The 14,177-nt window shown below is 50.1% G+C and overlaps 1 protein-coding gene across 1 annotated transcript in view; it reads left to right on the forward strand.

The window, feature by feature from the left end:
* LOC133348474 (voltage-dependent N-type calcium channel subunit alpha-1B-like) overlaps positions 1 to 14,177 on the forward strand; it is a 133,062-nt gene that overhangs the window by 40,580 nt on the left and 78,305 nt on the right. Inside the window, 7 exon segments of the mRNA XM_061561304.1 lie at positions 1,041 to 1,086; positions 1,088 to 1,173; positions 3,081 to 3,153; positions 8,303 to 8,420; positions 9,061 to 9,128; positions 10,454 to 10,554; positions 11,984 to 12,073. Coding sequence (XP_061417288.1) covers positions 1,041 to 1,086; positions 1,088 to 1,173; positions 3,081 to 3,153; positions 8,303 to 8,420; positions 9,061 to 9,128; positions 10,454 to 10,554; positions 11,984 to 12,073 — 582 coding nt within the window.

Below are 14,177 nucleotides of genomic sequence, written 5' to 3' on the forward strand. Positions count from 1 at the left end.
GAGTTGAGTCACAGCTGACGAAAAACAGGATCACGCAGTGGAACCAAGGGAAGAAACGCAGGAGGGCCACCATAACTTTTACTTCATCATTTGTTGATGACCACCCCTGTGCTGGGAAAAATCAAGGCACAGAGGGCATGGGTCACTCGAGGTTACGGTAGAAAATATGAACACTGATTTCAACATATCTCTCTCCCTGCGAGCCACGAGCTTTGTCAAAAACGTGGGTGATGATGGCCTTCTTCTGTACATCTCTGCCTACGATATTTACTCAAGAATATTGCATTGGATACCCCCCAGAGAGTATCATCAAATTATAAAAATTACTTGTGTACTCAATTCACCCTCTTTCCTGGCTTCTTGTACCTTTTATTTCCCCAGCCAAAGCAGTATTCGGTTTCATTCTATGTCCAAGAAATGTAACCCTGCCTCTCTCGAATCACTCTCATTGATTTGATTTTATTTCTTGCTGCTGTTCGCAATACATTCATGTTAGCCATTAAGTTACTCATCTTTTGTCCGTCCATGAAATGTTTAACATCCTTCTCTTTTTTTATTGAGACAATGCGCGGGCCCGTCACATCGCGTAGCAAAACACCTACACACAGATGTGGAACGAACAATCAGAAACACCTGTATAGTCCCTTTGTTAATCCACTCCTGGATGACGGCCTCGTCACACCCCTGTCAATAACGGGAGTCGTTTGACCTGTACTTGGCCGCTCTGGTTAGTGTCGTTGGATCATGATGTCAAGTGACTCCCGCACCCTTGTGATGCTGTTGCTGCTGCCGCCGCTGCTGCCGCTGCACTGCCACTGCTGCTATCGCTGCTGCTGCCACTATTGCTGCTGCTGCCGCTGCTGTTGCCACCTGCTGCTGCCGCTGACATTACTGCTGTCGCTGCTGCTGCCACTATTGCTGGTGCTGCTGCTGCTGTTGCCACCTGCTGCTGCCGCTGACATTACTGCTGTCGCTGCTACTGCCTACTATTGCTGCTGCTGCCTGCTGCCGCCGCTACTACTGCTTCGTGCACTGTGCAGGTACTGGGCATCACTGCGGAACCTCGTCGTGTCCCTGCTCAACTCCTATGAAGTCGATCATCTCTCTCCTCTTTCTCCTCTTCCTCTTCATCGTCGTCTTCGCCCTGCTCGGCATGCAGCTCTTTGGCGGACAGTGAGTGGTGCACGCATGAACAAAGACAAAGATCTCCCCTTGTAGCCTTAACAGACTGTTGGGGCAAGTGCTGCTAGCGCATAGCACCTATGAAGGCTGGCACAGTACACAAGGGGGTGGATGGCCAGCACCACGGCCAGCTGCCTTTGTCTCCCGAGTCGTGATGTTTACATGCCACACCAGGTACTTATTTGAGGCTGAGTCAACCTATGGGAGGCCCAGGACCAGTTCAGATAATCATCTTGGCCGTGAACGGGTATCGAACCTGGGTCGTTGTAATAATATTACATTTACCGGGACTGTGAAAACGGGTCTTGATCATCTGGTTTGCTCCTCACTCCTGGCATTCTTGTAATTGCAACGAATTTCCATCGTGAAGATGATAATGTAGTGAGTCCAACTGAGTCGCAGACGTTGTCTTGGGAGCAACACTACTTATTACATCAACTCAACACACAACATCACGTGACCCACACTCGGGTGTTGAACGCCCATCTCACCACGCTACCGCAGAACTAGACACGGTCCCGCTATCCCGTCTGGACCACGAGCTGGGTCCTGGACCGCGTGGCTAGAGGCTTCTTCAACCCGTCGTGGATCTTCTTCACCAACAACCCGAAGAACCCCGAGCCCCTCACGGGGCCCCCGTTATATCGGTCCAGGCTGAGGCTGGCTCCGCCCCTTGCCCCGCCCACCTTCTAGATCTCTCGAGCTCTTTCCCGAAGGCTCCCGAGAGCTCATCTATACCACGTGACCACCCAGCGTCCCCCGTCTCCCGGTGGCCCCTCTCCAATATCATCCGGTCACGTTTCGGCAGGTCAACCAGCGTATCATGCCCCAACGTAGCCCTGGCTGGCTGACGCTCCCTCTTGCTCCCTCACCGGGAGCCCGCACCGCACACTGTACGTGGTGCTTCTGCGCTTACCAGCGCTCACCCAAGCCCCGCTAGGGCCGGTACTACACCCAGTAACCGGGCTGCACATAATGACAACACATTATCCGCCTGTGGTCTTGCAAGCCCGGCATCACACAGTGACATTCAGTCACTACAATAATATAAAACGGAGTAACGCTTTACAGTTCGCTTGTGAGAACGCTTGTATCTTACGATTTAAACGCGGCTTAATTGCAATCCGCATTCGCCGTGGGAGCAAGTGATGGTGCAAGTACGGATGGCCTGAATGTGACTCATCATCAATATGAGTTTTAAGTGTTTTTCAGTTAAAGCCGGTGAGAACGCCATGACGCCCAGAACAGTCTCATTGGCACGAGTGACCTGGGGGGGCATTCGTTTCTCAAAAGCTGGCGACGATTGCTGCTGCTGCTGCTGCTAATGCTGCGTGTGTATAGAATCCCAATTGAGTAACTGGAAGTGTCATTTTCCAATTTTTTGCAAATTTGGACCCTGCTGCCCGCACACGACGGTCTGCTCTTGCGAATGACGAATCAGACGGCACGTGGTAGTATCGTGGTTGTTACACACCGCAGTAATAACCAGGGCAGCTGCTGGATTCTAACCGCGAACCTCTGCAATGAGGGGCGAGCACGCTACCGCTGGGCCACGTCACCGCCCTGCCATGGTGGCGAGATATTAACGACCTCGCCTGGTATACAGGAGGTCGTGAATTTGATTCCGACCCTGACGCTTGCTGCTGTATATTTGGAGTTTGCATGTTCTCCCCTGGTCGTGTGAGTTTTTCTCTGCGGCCTAGAGTTTTTCTCTGCGTGATGATGATAAGTCACTTGGTTGAGCTATCATTTGTGATAACCAGATCGCTTCTAAAGAAGAACTATGTACCTCAGTGGGGCCTTACCTGGTAAAATAAAATAAAAGTAGTTTTACTTTTTAGTAGTAGAGTGACAGTGCTGTTTGTGCACGCGTGTGTGTGTGCGCGTGTATACTGCAGGTTCAATTTCGAAGAGGGCACACCCCCAACCAACTTTGATACTTTCCCAGCAGCCATCCTCACTGTGTTCCAGGTGAGAGGTGTTCACACAGCTGCAGGTGTTCACATGTCTCTCTATCATGCATTTGTCCAAGAGCAAAGGAAGATTCTTGTAAAAAAATTATCTCGGCATTGAACGTTTCCCCTCTCGAGCGTTGACCACGTGCCTCTGCGGCCATCTCCTCGAGTTGAATTTTTAATGTCGCGTGGAGAAAGCTTGAGAGAGAGAACAAATGCTCATTGACGCAGCCCAGCCCCTGCAAATCTGCGCTTGCTTTACAAGCGACTGCCAAGCACGCACGCGATAAAACGCAGCGTCGTTCTCTTTCCGTGTGGAATCGAGATGGGGCCTTCTGAACGCCCTGCATGAGCCTGAGACAGTCAAGGGCCATCGTGCAGGTGGCCTAGACAGTGCCAGATTAAGCTAGTGCGGGCCTGTAGCATATGTTATAAAGGGGCCCTAAATAAATTAAAACATAAATATTAAAACACAAATTTTTAACTTGCATCGTAAAGTAATTGTATTTTTTCATTTTCTATACAGCCAGATAATGACAAATCACTAACCCTAAACACCCAGTCGTTCATACAAGTTGAAGGCGGTATAGTACTCTCGTAATAGAGCAAGTGCAGAATCAGTGAACCGGAATTGATAGCTTGAAAGCATTTAGCGCGGGGCCCTTGAAAGTGCGGGGCCCATAGCATATGTAGCTACTTTTGCTACGAGGATAATCCGGCACTGGGCCTAGACTGTCTCACATGCACCAGGAGCTCCAGGGAGGGGGGCCCCGCTTCACTGCCATGCTTCTCGCTTCACTGCCATGTTTCTCGCTTCACTGCCATGATTCTCAACTCGCCGAAGGCTGCAGCCACGGGCTGCGCTTGCACGAATTTGAGACTGTTGTGGATGCAGCAACGTGCAGAGGTGTGCAGTGCTCCTTGCACAAAAGCTGTCCTCGGCCTTATCCAGACCACCAGCTCGAAATAACTGCACGTGTGGCGTTTTGTTGTTGAGACCACCAATACAAAGAGATGAGATAATGTGGTCATCCCACACAGGCAGCAGCGGGGAAATAAACTCTTTGGGTCGGTGGTCCTAATTGTGGCGAGATGGGAAATACCTCGCCTGGTGTACAGGAGGTCGTGGGTTCGATGCTGACCCTGACGCCTGCTGCTGTATATTTGGAGTTTGCGTGTCTCTCTTTCCTCGTGGTCGCGAGGATTTTTCTACGAGTCCTCCAGGTTTTCCCTACACATTTAGAAACATCGCTGCTATAAATGTCCACACGATAAGCCACTTCGTTGACCGATCATTTGTGATAGCCAAGTCGCTTCTGAAAAAGAGCCACATAGCTCAGTGGGCCTTACCTGGTAAAATAAAACAATATTTTAGATTAGTTTAATGACACAATGGACACACATTAAGCTGTTTTGAGCTGATGGTCTGGATAAGGCTGAGGACAGCTATTGCTCCAGCGGTGCTGCACAACTCTGTGTACTTAACTATTTGTCTTCTGGCCAGCATTGAGTTTTCTGCCATGATGGTTATTTACAGATTTGAATTCGAGCCATTCTGCATGGCTGAAAGTCACAACATTTCCCAGTGCGCCTTTAAGTGTCTTTCTTTGTATTTCCTTTGTTTTACGTAACTCACAGGGCATTCCAGGCATGCATGGGTACTTGGTACAAATGTATGAAAAGATGAAAGTGTCTGGTAGGGACGGCTAGTCGACACGTTCCATGACAAAGGTGGAGGCCCTGTTATTAACCAGGCGACCCTGTCGACTCACAGTCAGAAGTCAAAGTCCCGGTCAAGTGTTGACTCATTTAGTCCTACACAGTGAATAAATGAAGAACCAGCGATTGGGAAGTCAAATGTGGAAGTCCGGTAATAGACTGGTACCCGGCATAGGAATGTGGAATTGAATTTCGACCACTTAACTTTTTTTGTAAATCCTTTATATTAAGTTCACTTGCTTGCTTGCTCGCGTGCTTGCAGTGCTTGCTTGCTTGCTTACGACCGTGCAAATCTTTCGGTCGTTTTTTAACCCACTTCCCGTGATCCAATCGAGCTGACATTTTGCACACAGACTCGTTGTGCGTGACAATTAATTTTCGTGAAATTTTTTTCTCCAAAATTTTACACTGTTTAGGGAATTTTTTTAAAATATTTAATTACCAATTGCTTAATGGTGGCAGACAATCATCTGACCCATAGGTGGCAGCCATCTCAAGCCACGCATATAAAGGATTTATAGTGAAAATTTTGTTTTTACGGGTGAATTTTTTACACAACTAAAATGCCTGTCAACAGGAGCCCGTGGGCATTACACCTGTTCTTTCACCGGGGGTCGTGGGTCAGGTCTCATGTTTCAGAGGTTCAGGAGTATACACACACCCGCAGTTAGATTTAGTGACACTGAATTTTATTCGATCACGGAACATCTTGTCAGCTGCACTATGCTGTGTAGCATCGTTGCACCACTGTTTCGTTTGTTGTTCTTTCTTCTTCGCAACATACATACTTAAGTCTTTTCGGTAAAGTCACACAAGCTTCCATCTTCTTGAAGACAGAAGCTTGTGTTGCCTCCGAAATGTCGTGATTTAATTTAATTTAATTTTTTCCTACGTGACTTTACCGAAAAAACCAAAGAGTACGGACCCTTGCAGTCACAGAAACTTCAAATCTAGAAATACTTTAGTCTGTTGCACCGCAGTGTCATTCTGTGCTGCACGGATTCTCTCTGGAAGTATTATTTGGCTGTAAAATTAAACGACCCTACGTCAAACAAAATGACAATAACAAGAAGAGATGAAAAATTGGAAAAACCTGGTTTAAAACTGAATCGGGCACCGAAGTTGCGGGAAGAGCGTGGCTCAGAACTCAAGTGGGCTCATCGTGATGCTCCCCGTGTCCTCACGCCCAGTGCCCCTGCTGTCGCCTCGCGCTGTCAACGGCAGATGTCAAAGTGTCCCCCTAGTCAAGCCAGTGTGGCTTGACTAGGGGCTGGCAATCCTCACCCGGTTGTGGAAATTCCATGGGGTTATGGCCGAGGCCAGACTCTGTGTAATGCACCCGCTGCATAAATGTTGCGTGGAAGCAACTAGTCAAAAAATGAAACGTTCCGATGTTTTAAGTTCATTTTTGGATGAGAAAGCAGTGCCATAGAGTTTACAAGCTTTGTTTTGTGCATTCTGGGTTAGTTGTGGAAAACGATAAATCGTAAAATAAGGCCCTGTTTTGCCACCAAAATTGTATGTTATGGTGAGTCGGTCTTGTCAGCCTTCTGGAACAGTGTTTCCCACCAGCCTTTGTTTAATCAGGAAAACCGTGGACCGGTTTCAGCTTTCTTAGTGTCATTGCAGTGCATGGCCTAGAAAAATACCAGCACTGCAAAGGAACTCAACAGCAATCGTGTTGTCAGAGCAAGGGGAGGGATTGTATAGTCATTAAAATAATTTTGGAGTTGTTTTTCTCAACTATATTCGTAAGCAGTGAATATCTCCAGGGCATATCCTGACGCCTGTCTCGTCTCATTATGGCCTACTGCTTTGGCCATTTAACAGTGCAATTAAACGTCTCTGAATCCTCAAGATTCTGTCAGCTCTATTTACTCTTTACGTGGAGTTGAGACAAAACTAAAAGCTACGCTGAAACGGTGGCTCAGTGGTGATACTCGTGCCCCACAGCAAAGAGGCCCTGTATTTGATTTCTGGCTCCTGTGCGCGTTCCTGGGTGAAGTTTGAATGCTCTCCCCTCGTCCCCTTGTGGCTTCCCACTGGCTTCCCTGGTTTCATGCCACAGCTGAAGGGACCCACAATTTAACTGGTATTTGTCAAACATCCGAAAGCCGAAAATATCACCTGCAAGTCACTCACTTGGGTTTACACACAGCCACATCACCGCTGACTGCAAAGATCTGCAGAACCATCCTGAATAATAAGCCTGAGACTCGGTGAGGTTCTCCTCCTTGAACAAACCTAACGGTAAACACACAGAGAAGAGTCCCGAGTTCAACTCTGCGGAGGTCACAGTCTCCAAAAGGGTGTCTCTGCTTAGAATGGCGCGCGGTGGTGACGGTGATCCGTGCAGCATGTGACGGGGGCAGCTCGGGGCACGGGCGAGATGCGTCGGAGCGATGCGTCGTTGTTAACGCGGCGCGACTCCGCGAGTGCGCGCGTTAATTTGACGTGACTAACCGACGGGCACAGCGCCACATGCCGTGGCACCACAGGGTCAGCTGCTGTACTCTCTGTATGTTCCTGCGGACGATTTTGTTTTGTTTTTCTCCCGATGGCTATATTCAGCATTTGCATCGGAGAGAAACGGTGCTTCGGTGGTGATTTGTATCCGCCCAGGTGGCTCGTCGGTAGAGCGAGCGCGTGGCTCGCAATCGCAAGGCTGCGAGTTCCACTCCTGCTTGGGGATTGACGCAGTCCATCATCTCTCCAGGGTCAATTCAATAATTTCCTACTTTTGTGTGGATGTCAACACTGGTTGTCCTGTGCACAGAATCACCCCTGCCGTAGGAACGTGAAATTTCCACCACTGACTCAGCAGCGCTGTAAACGGGCGTTGAGCACCATTGCTCATTTTAGTGGAAAAAATACGTAGCTTTGTTTTGGCTTTCAGTGATTTTGTATGCCGCCGTTCTGTTGAGTCACCGTATGCGTGCTTCTGTAATGGGACGCTTTCACCGTTAGACGTCCGCACGTGACTTGCTGTAGTATTCAGAGATTGCGCAATCACGTAATTCAACACAAAGTGTGTTTGGTGTAAACCACTCATGTCGAGAATGCGCGTTTTACTTATGTTCACCTCCGTGTCTGATGAACATACGCTGGCAACCTCTTTGCCTAAACTGTCAACTCTTGATTAGCGAAAAGGGTTGAAGATTTGTATATTCGCTGTAAATTCAGCACATCCGTCATTTAATCAGATGGTATGCTGTGCATCAGTATGGTATTTGTACATTTCGTCTAATATCAGTGTATGTGTTTGTGTTCAGCGGTTGTAAAGCGGGTTGGCGCTTTGCTGCATGGCGAGACAAAGCGTGACCGGCTCTCTCACAAATTCCGGTGGATGAGCGAACGCGATTCTGTCACAGAACCCTGGTGCACTAGCGTCGCCGTGCCGGACGCGGACGCCGTCACATGTAATAACCGAGCGTGCGTGCGTCCAGATTCTAACCGGGGAGGACTGGAATGCCGTGATGTACGATGGCATCAAGTCCCAGGGCGGGGTGAAGAAGGGAATGATGGCATCGTGCTATTTCATCGTCCTCACCCTCTTTGGGAACTGTATCCTCTCGTCCAAATCAAAGCACGAATTGGGTGCAGGATAGGCGAATCCGGGTGTGAGAGCGCGGGGACTCGTGCGTCTGGGTTTAGGGCACGCGCCCCGATGAGCCTCGTCGTGTCAAAGGACGTCGCACGCTCGCAATGCATCAGCGGTTCAGGCTCAGTTCATGCCACGGACTCTTGCAGTGGACATTTAGACTCCTGTGGCGTGAGCTATTGCTTTGATACGCCATGTTGAGTTAGTTCATGCAAGATGATCTCGAACGTAATATTTGATTTACACGTGTGGAACTGTGTCTCCGAACTTTGCTGCTGCTAATAGTCCAGTTTCCTCAGTCTGTGTGGTGCAAATGTCCACTGATGTTACATCAGAGATCAAATGTAAATTTTAGTCTCCATCCCGAGAAGATACATATAAGAGGAAGTTTGAACCAATTGGGGAGCAGAGATCCACTTGGCAAGAAGAGGGATTGGAGAGGATGAATATCTGTTACGAGTTGCTAAAGACGCAGAGTTTGACAATATCCTAAAGCCTCGCTGCACATTCGGTGCAACGCAGCAGACCGAACCTGCGCTGGGGGCATTGCCGGCACGAGCTGCTGTCCAGTGAGTGTGACCCCTTGACAGCGTCGCTCGCCAGACACCCTGCTCAACGTGTTCCTCGCCATTGCCGTGGACAACCTCGCGAACGCCCAGGAGCTCACCAAGGTGAGCGCCCCTGCCAAGGCTTGCACGTGTGCGCGGAAAACCCGATGCAACTTAATGGCCATTGTCGTGTTGGCGGTCACAGACGGTGAGAGTATTTGGCCGCTGTAAATTTCCACGTGACGTTCATTCACTTCATTGAGCTGTCATTACTCATTAGTGGCCGGGTCGCTTCTGAAAAGGAGCTGTATAGCTCGTAGAGCTCAGTGGGCCTTACCTGGTAAAGTACAAAATTAGTTTAGCTTGGATTCTATGGACTAGTCAAGCCATCTCTTTTAAATTACTCTAAGAGGAATGTTGAATCTTGATTTGAGGCTTTCGTGACTGCAGGAATCCATACTCTTTGCTTCTTTCGGTAAAGTCACGTAGGTAGAAAATAAAATAAATCGTCGTCGTGAAGCCGCGCCCTCAACCACTACCGACTGTTGTGAGCACGCACACTTGCCCCCCCACCCCCCCGCCCCCCTTCCAAGCTCCCTCCGCCACCCACTAACGCTCTATAATCAATTTAGAATTAGCCCAGAATTTCGCCGTCTCACGGAGGGGGGCGGGGGGGGGGAGCAGCACTGCCTTTATAAAACAAGCTTTGAACAAGGCCTGTGCCCGAGAGAGAGAGGAGTGGGGTCTAAAGAGGAAGGGGCAGGACACGGACAGGAAGGGGTGGGGCCTAGAGCAGGGTTGGCCAACCTGTAACAGACCATGAGCCAAAAAGTACACCATGAGTTCTGCAAAGAGCCAAGTGTGTAAATATAAGTGTGTATACATAAGTGTGTATATATAAGTGTGTATATATAAGTGTGTATATATAAGTGTGTATATATTGACAGTTTTCGGCATAGCACGGGAGACATTCACGATCCTACGTTGGCATTCATTATCAGCTTCCCCAAAGCACTGCAGCCTGCTCTTGCCTCCATATGTATGTTGTCTATACAATAACAATGATTACGTTTTACTTGTAATTCTGGCAACAGCTGACACAGTAACTCGGACATTGTTGCTCCCTTTCAGCTTATTAAGCTCATCGGACACAATCCAGCCGGGCTGATAATTCGATCCGATCTGTTTGCTTTTTTTGTTTATACTTAAATTTGTTTTGATTCAATTGTGAAATGACTCGGTCAGACGTCATTATAATTAGGTTCCTGTTACCAGTTATTGATGCTAAATGCTGCCAGAGTGCCCACCCCGGGCAGAGATTCATTACATCCAGCGCCGTTATTTAGCAGTCAACAGCAGGGGGGGGTGGGGGGCGCGCACGACACGAGTGTGGCAGCAGTGTCAGGACGACGTCGGTCGACGCCCGCTCTCGTGCTGACGTTCACCAGGATGAAGAGGAGGAGCAGGAAGCGACGAACAAGAAGCTGTTGTCGATTAAAAAGGACGCCGAAGAGATCAGCCCCTTGTCTACCGTGAACACACCCAGCAGGTAACGCCATCACCGTGCCACCACCACCATTGATGTTGCTCTCCTGTTCAATGTATACAGATGTAGTGGTGGTATTGACGTGCGCCGACAGTGATGGATCACGGGGCGCGGGGTTGGGCACGCGATGTGGGCGTGGCATGGACGCGCGCGCCGGTGGTAAGGCGCGCTCACACAAGCTGGAAAAAGAGGATCGTAGCGAGTGCGCAGTGATTGGTCAGATAAGTGGGTGCTCTCAGCGACGTCCGCAGGAGGGGTATAAAGGGAGACGCGCGAGAGCACTCGTGGTCAGTGTTAACCAGTTGAAGACCGAAGACGGGGTGGAGGAGGTAGTGGCCCGAGACCCCTAGTCCCGCCGTCCTTGTGAGGACCGGGGCCCTGTGTGGCTCGGAGCCGAGACTGGGGGACCCGTAGTCCGACGCCCGTGTGGGTCGGGACGGTGGTACCCAGAGCCGAGACGGGCACCCCCGGCTGGGTGTGTCCCGGAAGGCTACGGGGCGCAAGAGCCCGTGTCAGTATAGCTGAGTGGGTGTTTGTCACCCGTGTAGCTGAGTGGGTGTTAGTCACCCGTGTAGCTGAGTGGGTGTGAGTCACCCGAGTAGCTAAGTGGGTGTCAGTCACCCGTGCAACGAAGTGGGTGTTAGTCACCCATGTAGCTGAGTGGGTGTGAGTCACCCGAGTAACTAAGTGGGTGTCAGTCACCCGTGCAACGAAGTGGGTGTTAGTCACCCGTGTAGCTGAGTGGGTGTGAGTCACCCGAGTAACTAAGTGGGTGTCAGTCACCCGTGCGACGAAGTGGGTGTTAGTCACCCGTGTAGCTGAGTGGGTGTGAGTCACCCGAGTAGCTAAGTGGGTGTTAGTCACCCGTGCAACGAAGTGGGTGTGAGTCACCCGAGTAGCTAAGTGGGTGTTAGTCACCCGTGCAACGAAGTGGGTGTTAGTCATCCGTGTAACTACAAGTTGGTGAAAATAAAGAGTGTGCTACCCGTCAAGACGTCTCCCGCCGAGTTACTACATTACACATACACACACACAGGCCATAGAGCAATACACACGCCACATTACATACCTGGCACACCCTAAGTGCTGGCTTTGTTTTATTTTGTATCCTCAAACGCTCACCTCCACGCTCACCTCCGCGCTCACCTCCGCGCTCACCTCCACGCTCACCTGCACGCTCATTCACTGCCATACTCACCTTCACACCCTGCCATTTACACCCTTACACCACACACCCAATACATTACACACGACCACTGCCCTCAAACCCATAAACTACCAACCTAATATACTATACACATCTGGCCATCACACCACTTTCTCCCTTGTACTATAGTCTATAAACTGGCTGAACGGGACCATCATCCGCCTAACAAATAAATCTAAACTCTAAACCCTGTCTCCCCCCCCATCCCCCCCCCATTGTCCGTAGCCGCCCTCTGTCGGTGTGGGAGCAACACTCGACCCGCCTGCGCCGCTCCAGCTCGGACGCCCTCAGGGTCAGCTGCGAGCAACTGTACAGGTGCGGGCAGACGTATCGGTGCGGCCGGCCGTACAGGTGCGGCCGGCCGTACAGGTGTGGGCGGCCGTACAGGTGCGGCCGGCCGTACAGGTGCGGCCGGCCGTACAGGTGCGGGTGGCGTACAGGTGCGGGCGGCCGTACAGGTGCGGGTGGCGTACATGTGTGGGCGGCCGTACAGGTGCGGGCGGCTGTACAGGTGCGGGAGGCCGTACAGGTGTGGCGGTGCCCACTCCTCATGCTTGCGTCTCAACTCTGCCCCTGACCCTCGTGCCCGCGTAAGCGTAGGTCCCCCCCCCCCCGTCGACGTCGCAGCGTTGTCCCGTTGCTTGGCGTTGGGCTTATTCGCGAATCGCGTCTGGAACTCTGTATGGCTGCTGCATCGAGAGAGATAGAGAGAGAAAGTAATAAGATTAAGTGATGAGAGCTAAAGTGATCAGAGATAAAGGGATGAGAGAAAGGGAAGAGATCAAATGATGCGAGATCAAGTGATAAGATGCTTTTCACGTATTTAATAGCTTATTTACGTATGTATTTGTTATTCATTAAAAAGGTAGGCTTTCGTAGGCTGGTATCATTATCTACAAAATTTTCTATTCACGCGCATCTCCGGAATGTATCCCTCGCGAATAACGAGGGGGCACTGGACAGTGCCACTCATTTACCCAGAAAAGCCTCGCTGAGTGCCATAATTAATTTTCAGGAGGGGTCCATGCCAAGCCTTCACAGGAGGTTGATGGTTTCGATGAACATTCTGGTTGGGGTAAAATTTGCGGTGTCATTTTCTAATTTGGATGCCAGACTCTTGCGAATGGCACCGCGCGATCTCTGACGTCCACTGTGAAGCAGAGGAAGCGCGGTGTTTTCATGGTTAATTGACGCCGCGGTATTAACCAGGGCAGCCGCTGGATTCGAGCCATGAACCTCTGCGACGAGGGACGAGCGGGCGACTGCTCTGGCCGCGTCACCGACCAATGAGCACCACGCAGCGCTCATTTAGAGGTCATTCCTTTGTCGTGGCCTTTAATAATTAACACCAAAAAAGAGTAGATATTGAGTGTATAGTAGTGCTCGGTTAACGTTTTTGTATTTGTTCCATTAAAGCTACTATCCACCGAAATAGCTGTTACTCGAATTCACGTAAGTTTAAAAATAAGTAAAAATCACTGAGTCTGCAAGAGAGCTGTTTGTCAACGATGCAAAATAGAAAATGCGATGTAAACAAAGCAAGTCGAGGTCTAAACGCTTATAAATGGGCGTCCCTGATTGGCATGACGGCACGGCTCAGCCCCAGTTAAGAGCGCTGGGATGGGCCGAAATTAGCTCCATATTGTAAACGTGCCGTTAATCTAAATTTTAACATTACTTGAAACCATAAGGGGAGGCGAAACGTTAACCGGAAAACCGTTAACCGATGTCACTGTTTACCGAGGGACTACTGCATCTATATTCTGTAGTGATGAAACCAATGTCTGGGTCTTCTATTGGCTGGCTGATACAGAGGCATGGCTAGGGAAGTTGGTGAGGCTGGGTGGGGAGGGGCTGGGTGGGGAGGGTGGGGCTGGGTGGGGGGTGGGAGGGGTGGGGCTGGGTGGGGAGGGGCTGGTCACCTCGTGGTGCCCTTATAAAACTCAACGTTTAACCTACACACGCCGGCTTGTGCCCGCCCTCACAGTCGGGCATATTTGCGAAATACACCACGCCGCCGTTGACCCTGGCCATTGACCGAGCAACCCAACGTTCCTACCAGCTCCGTCTGCAGGAATGTGTTAAGTTTGCCGAAATTTAGGGAGGACCAAAATAGGTGATTTAAATAAGATTTTTTACAATAATTAGAAATTGTGAAAGAATATAAATTACAAATTTTCATAAATGTTAAACGTATACGCACGCACACACACAGGCCAGAGAGTAATACACACGCCACAATACACACAATACATGATGAGTCCTTGATTCCTACTGGAACGCATTTGGGGTTCAAATATTCGCTCCCCACAACGGCGTTCCGGGGCCTTCCGACCCAGTTCCACCACTGCCCATGCCCCAATACAGTAGACTCTCGATTATCTGCGTGCGGTTTATCCTATTTGCGGATTAACAGGGT

This window comes from Lethenteron reissneri, chromosome 27 (genome assembly GCF_015708825.2).
Source record: "Lethenteron reissneri isolate LAM-NWPU_2019-01 chromosome 27, ASM1570882v1, whole genome shotgun sequence".
NCBI classification, from domain to species: domain Eukaryota; kingdom Metazoa; phylum Chordata; class Hyperoartia; order Petromyzontiformes; family Petromyzontidae; genus Lethenteron; species Lethenteron reissneri.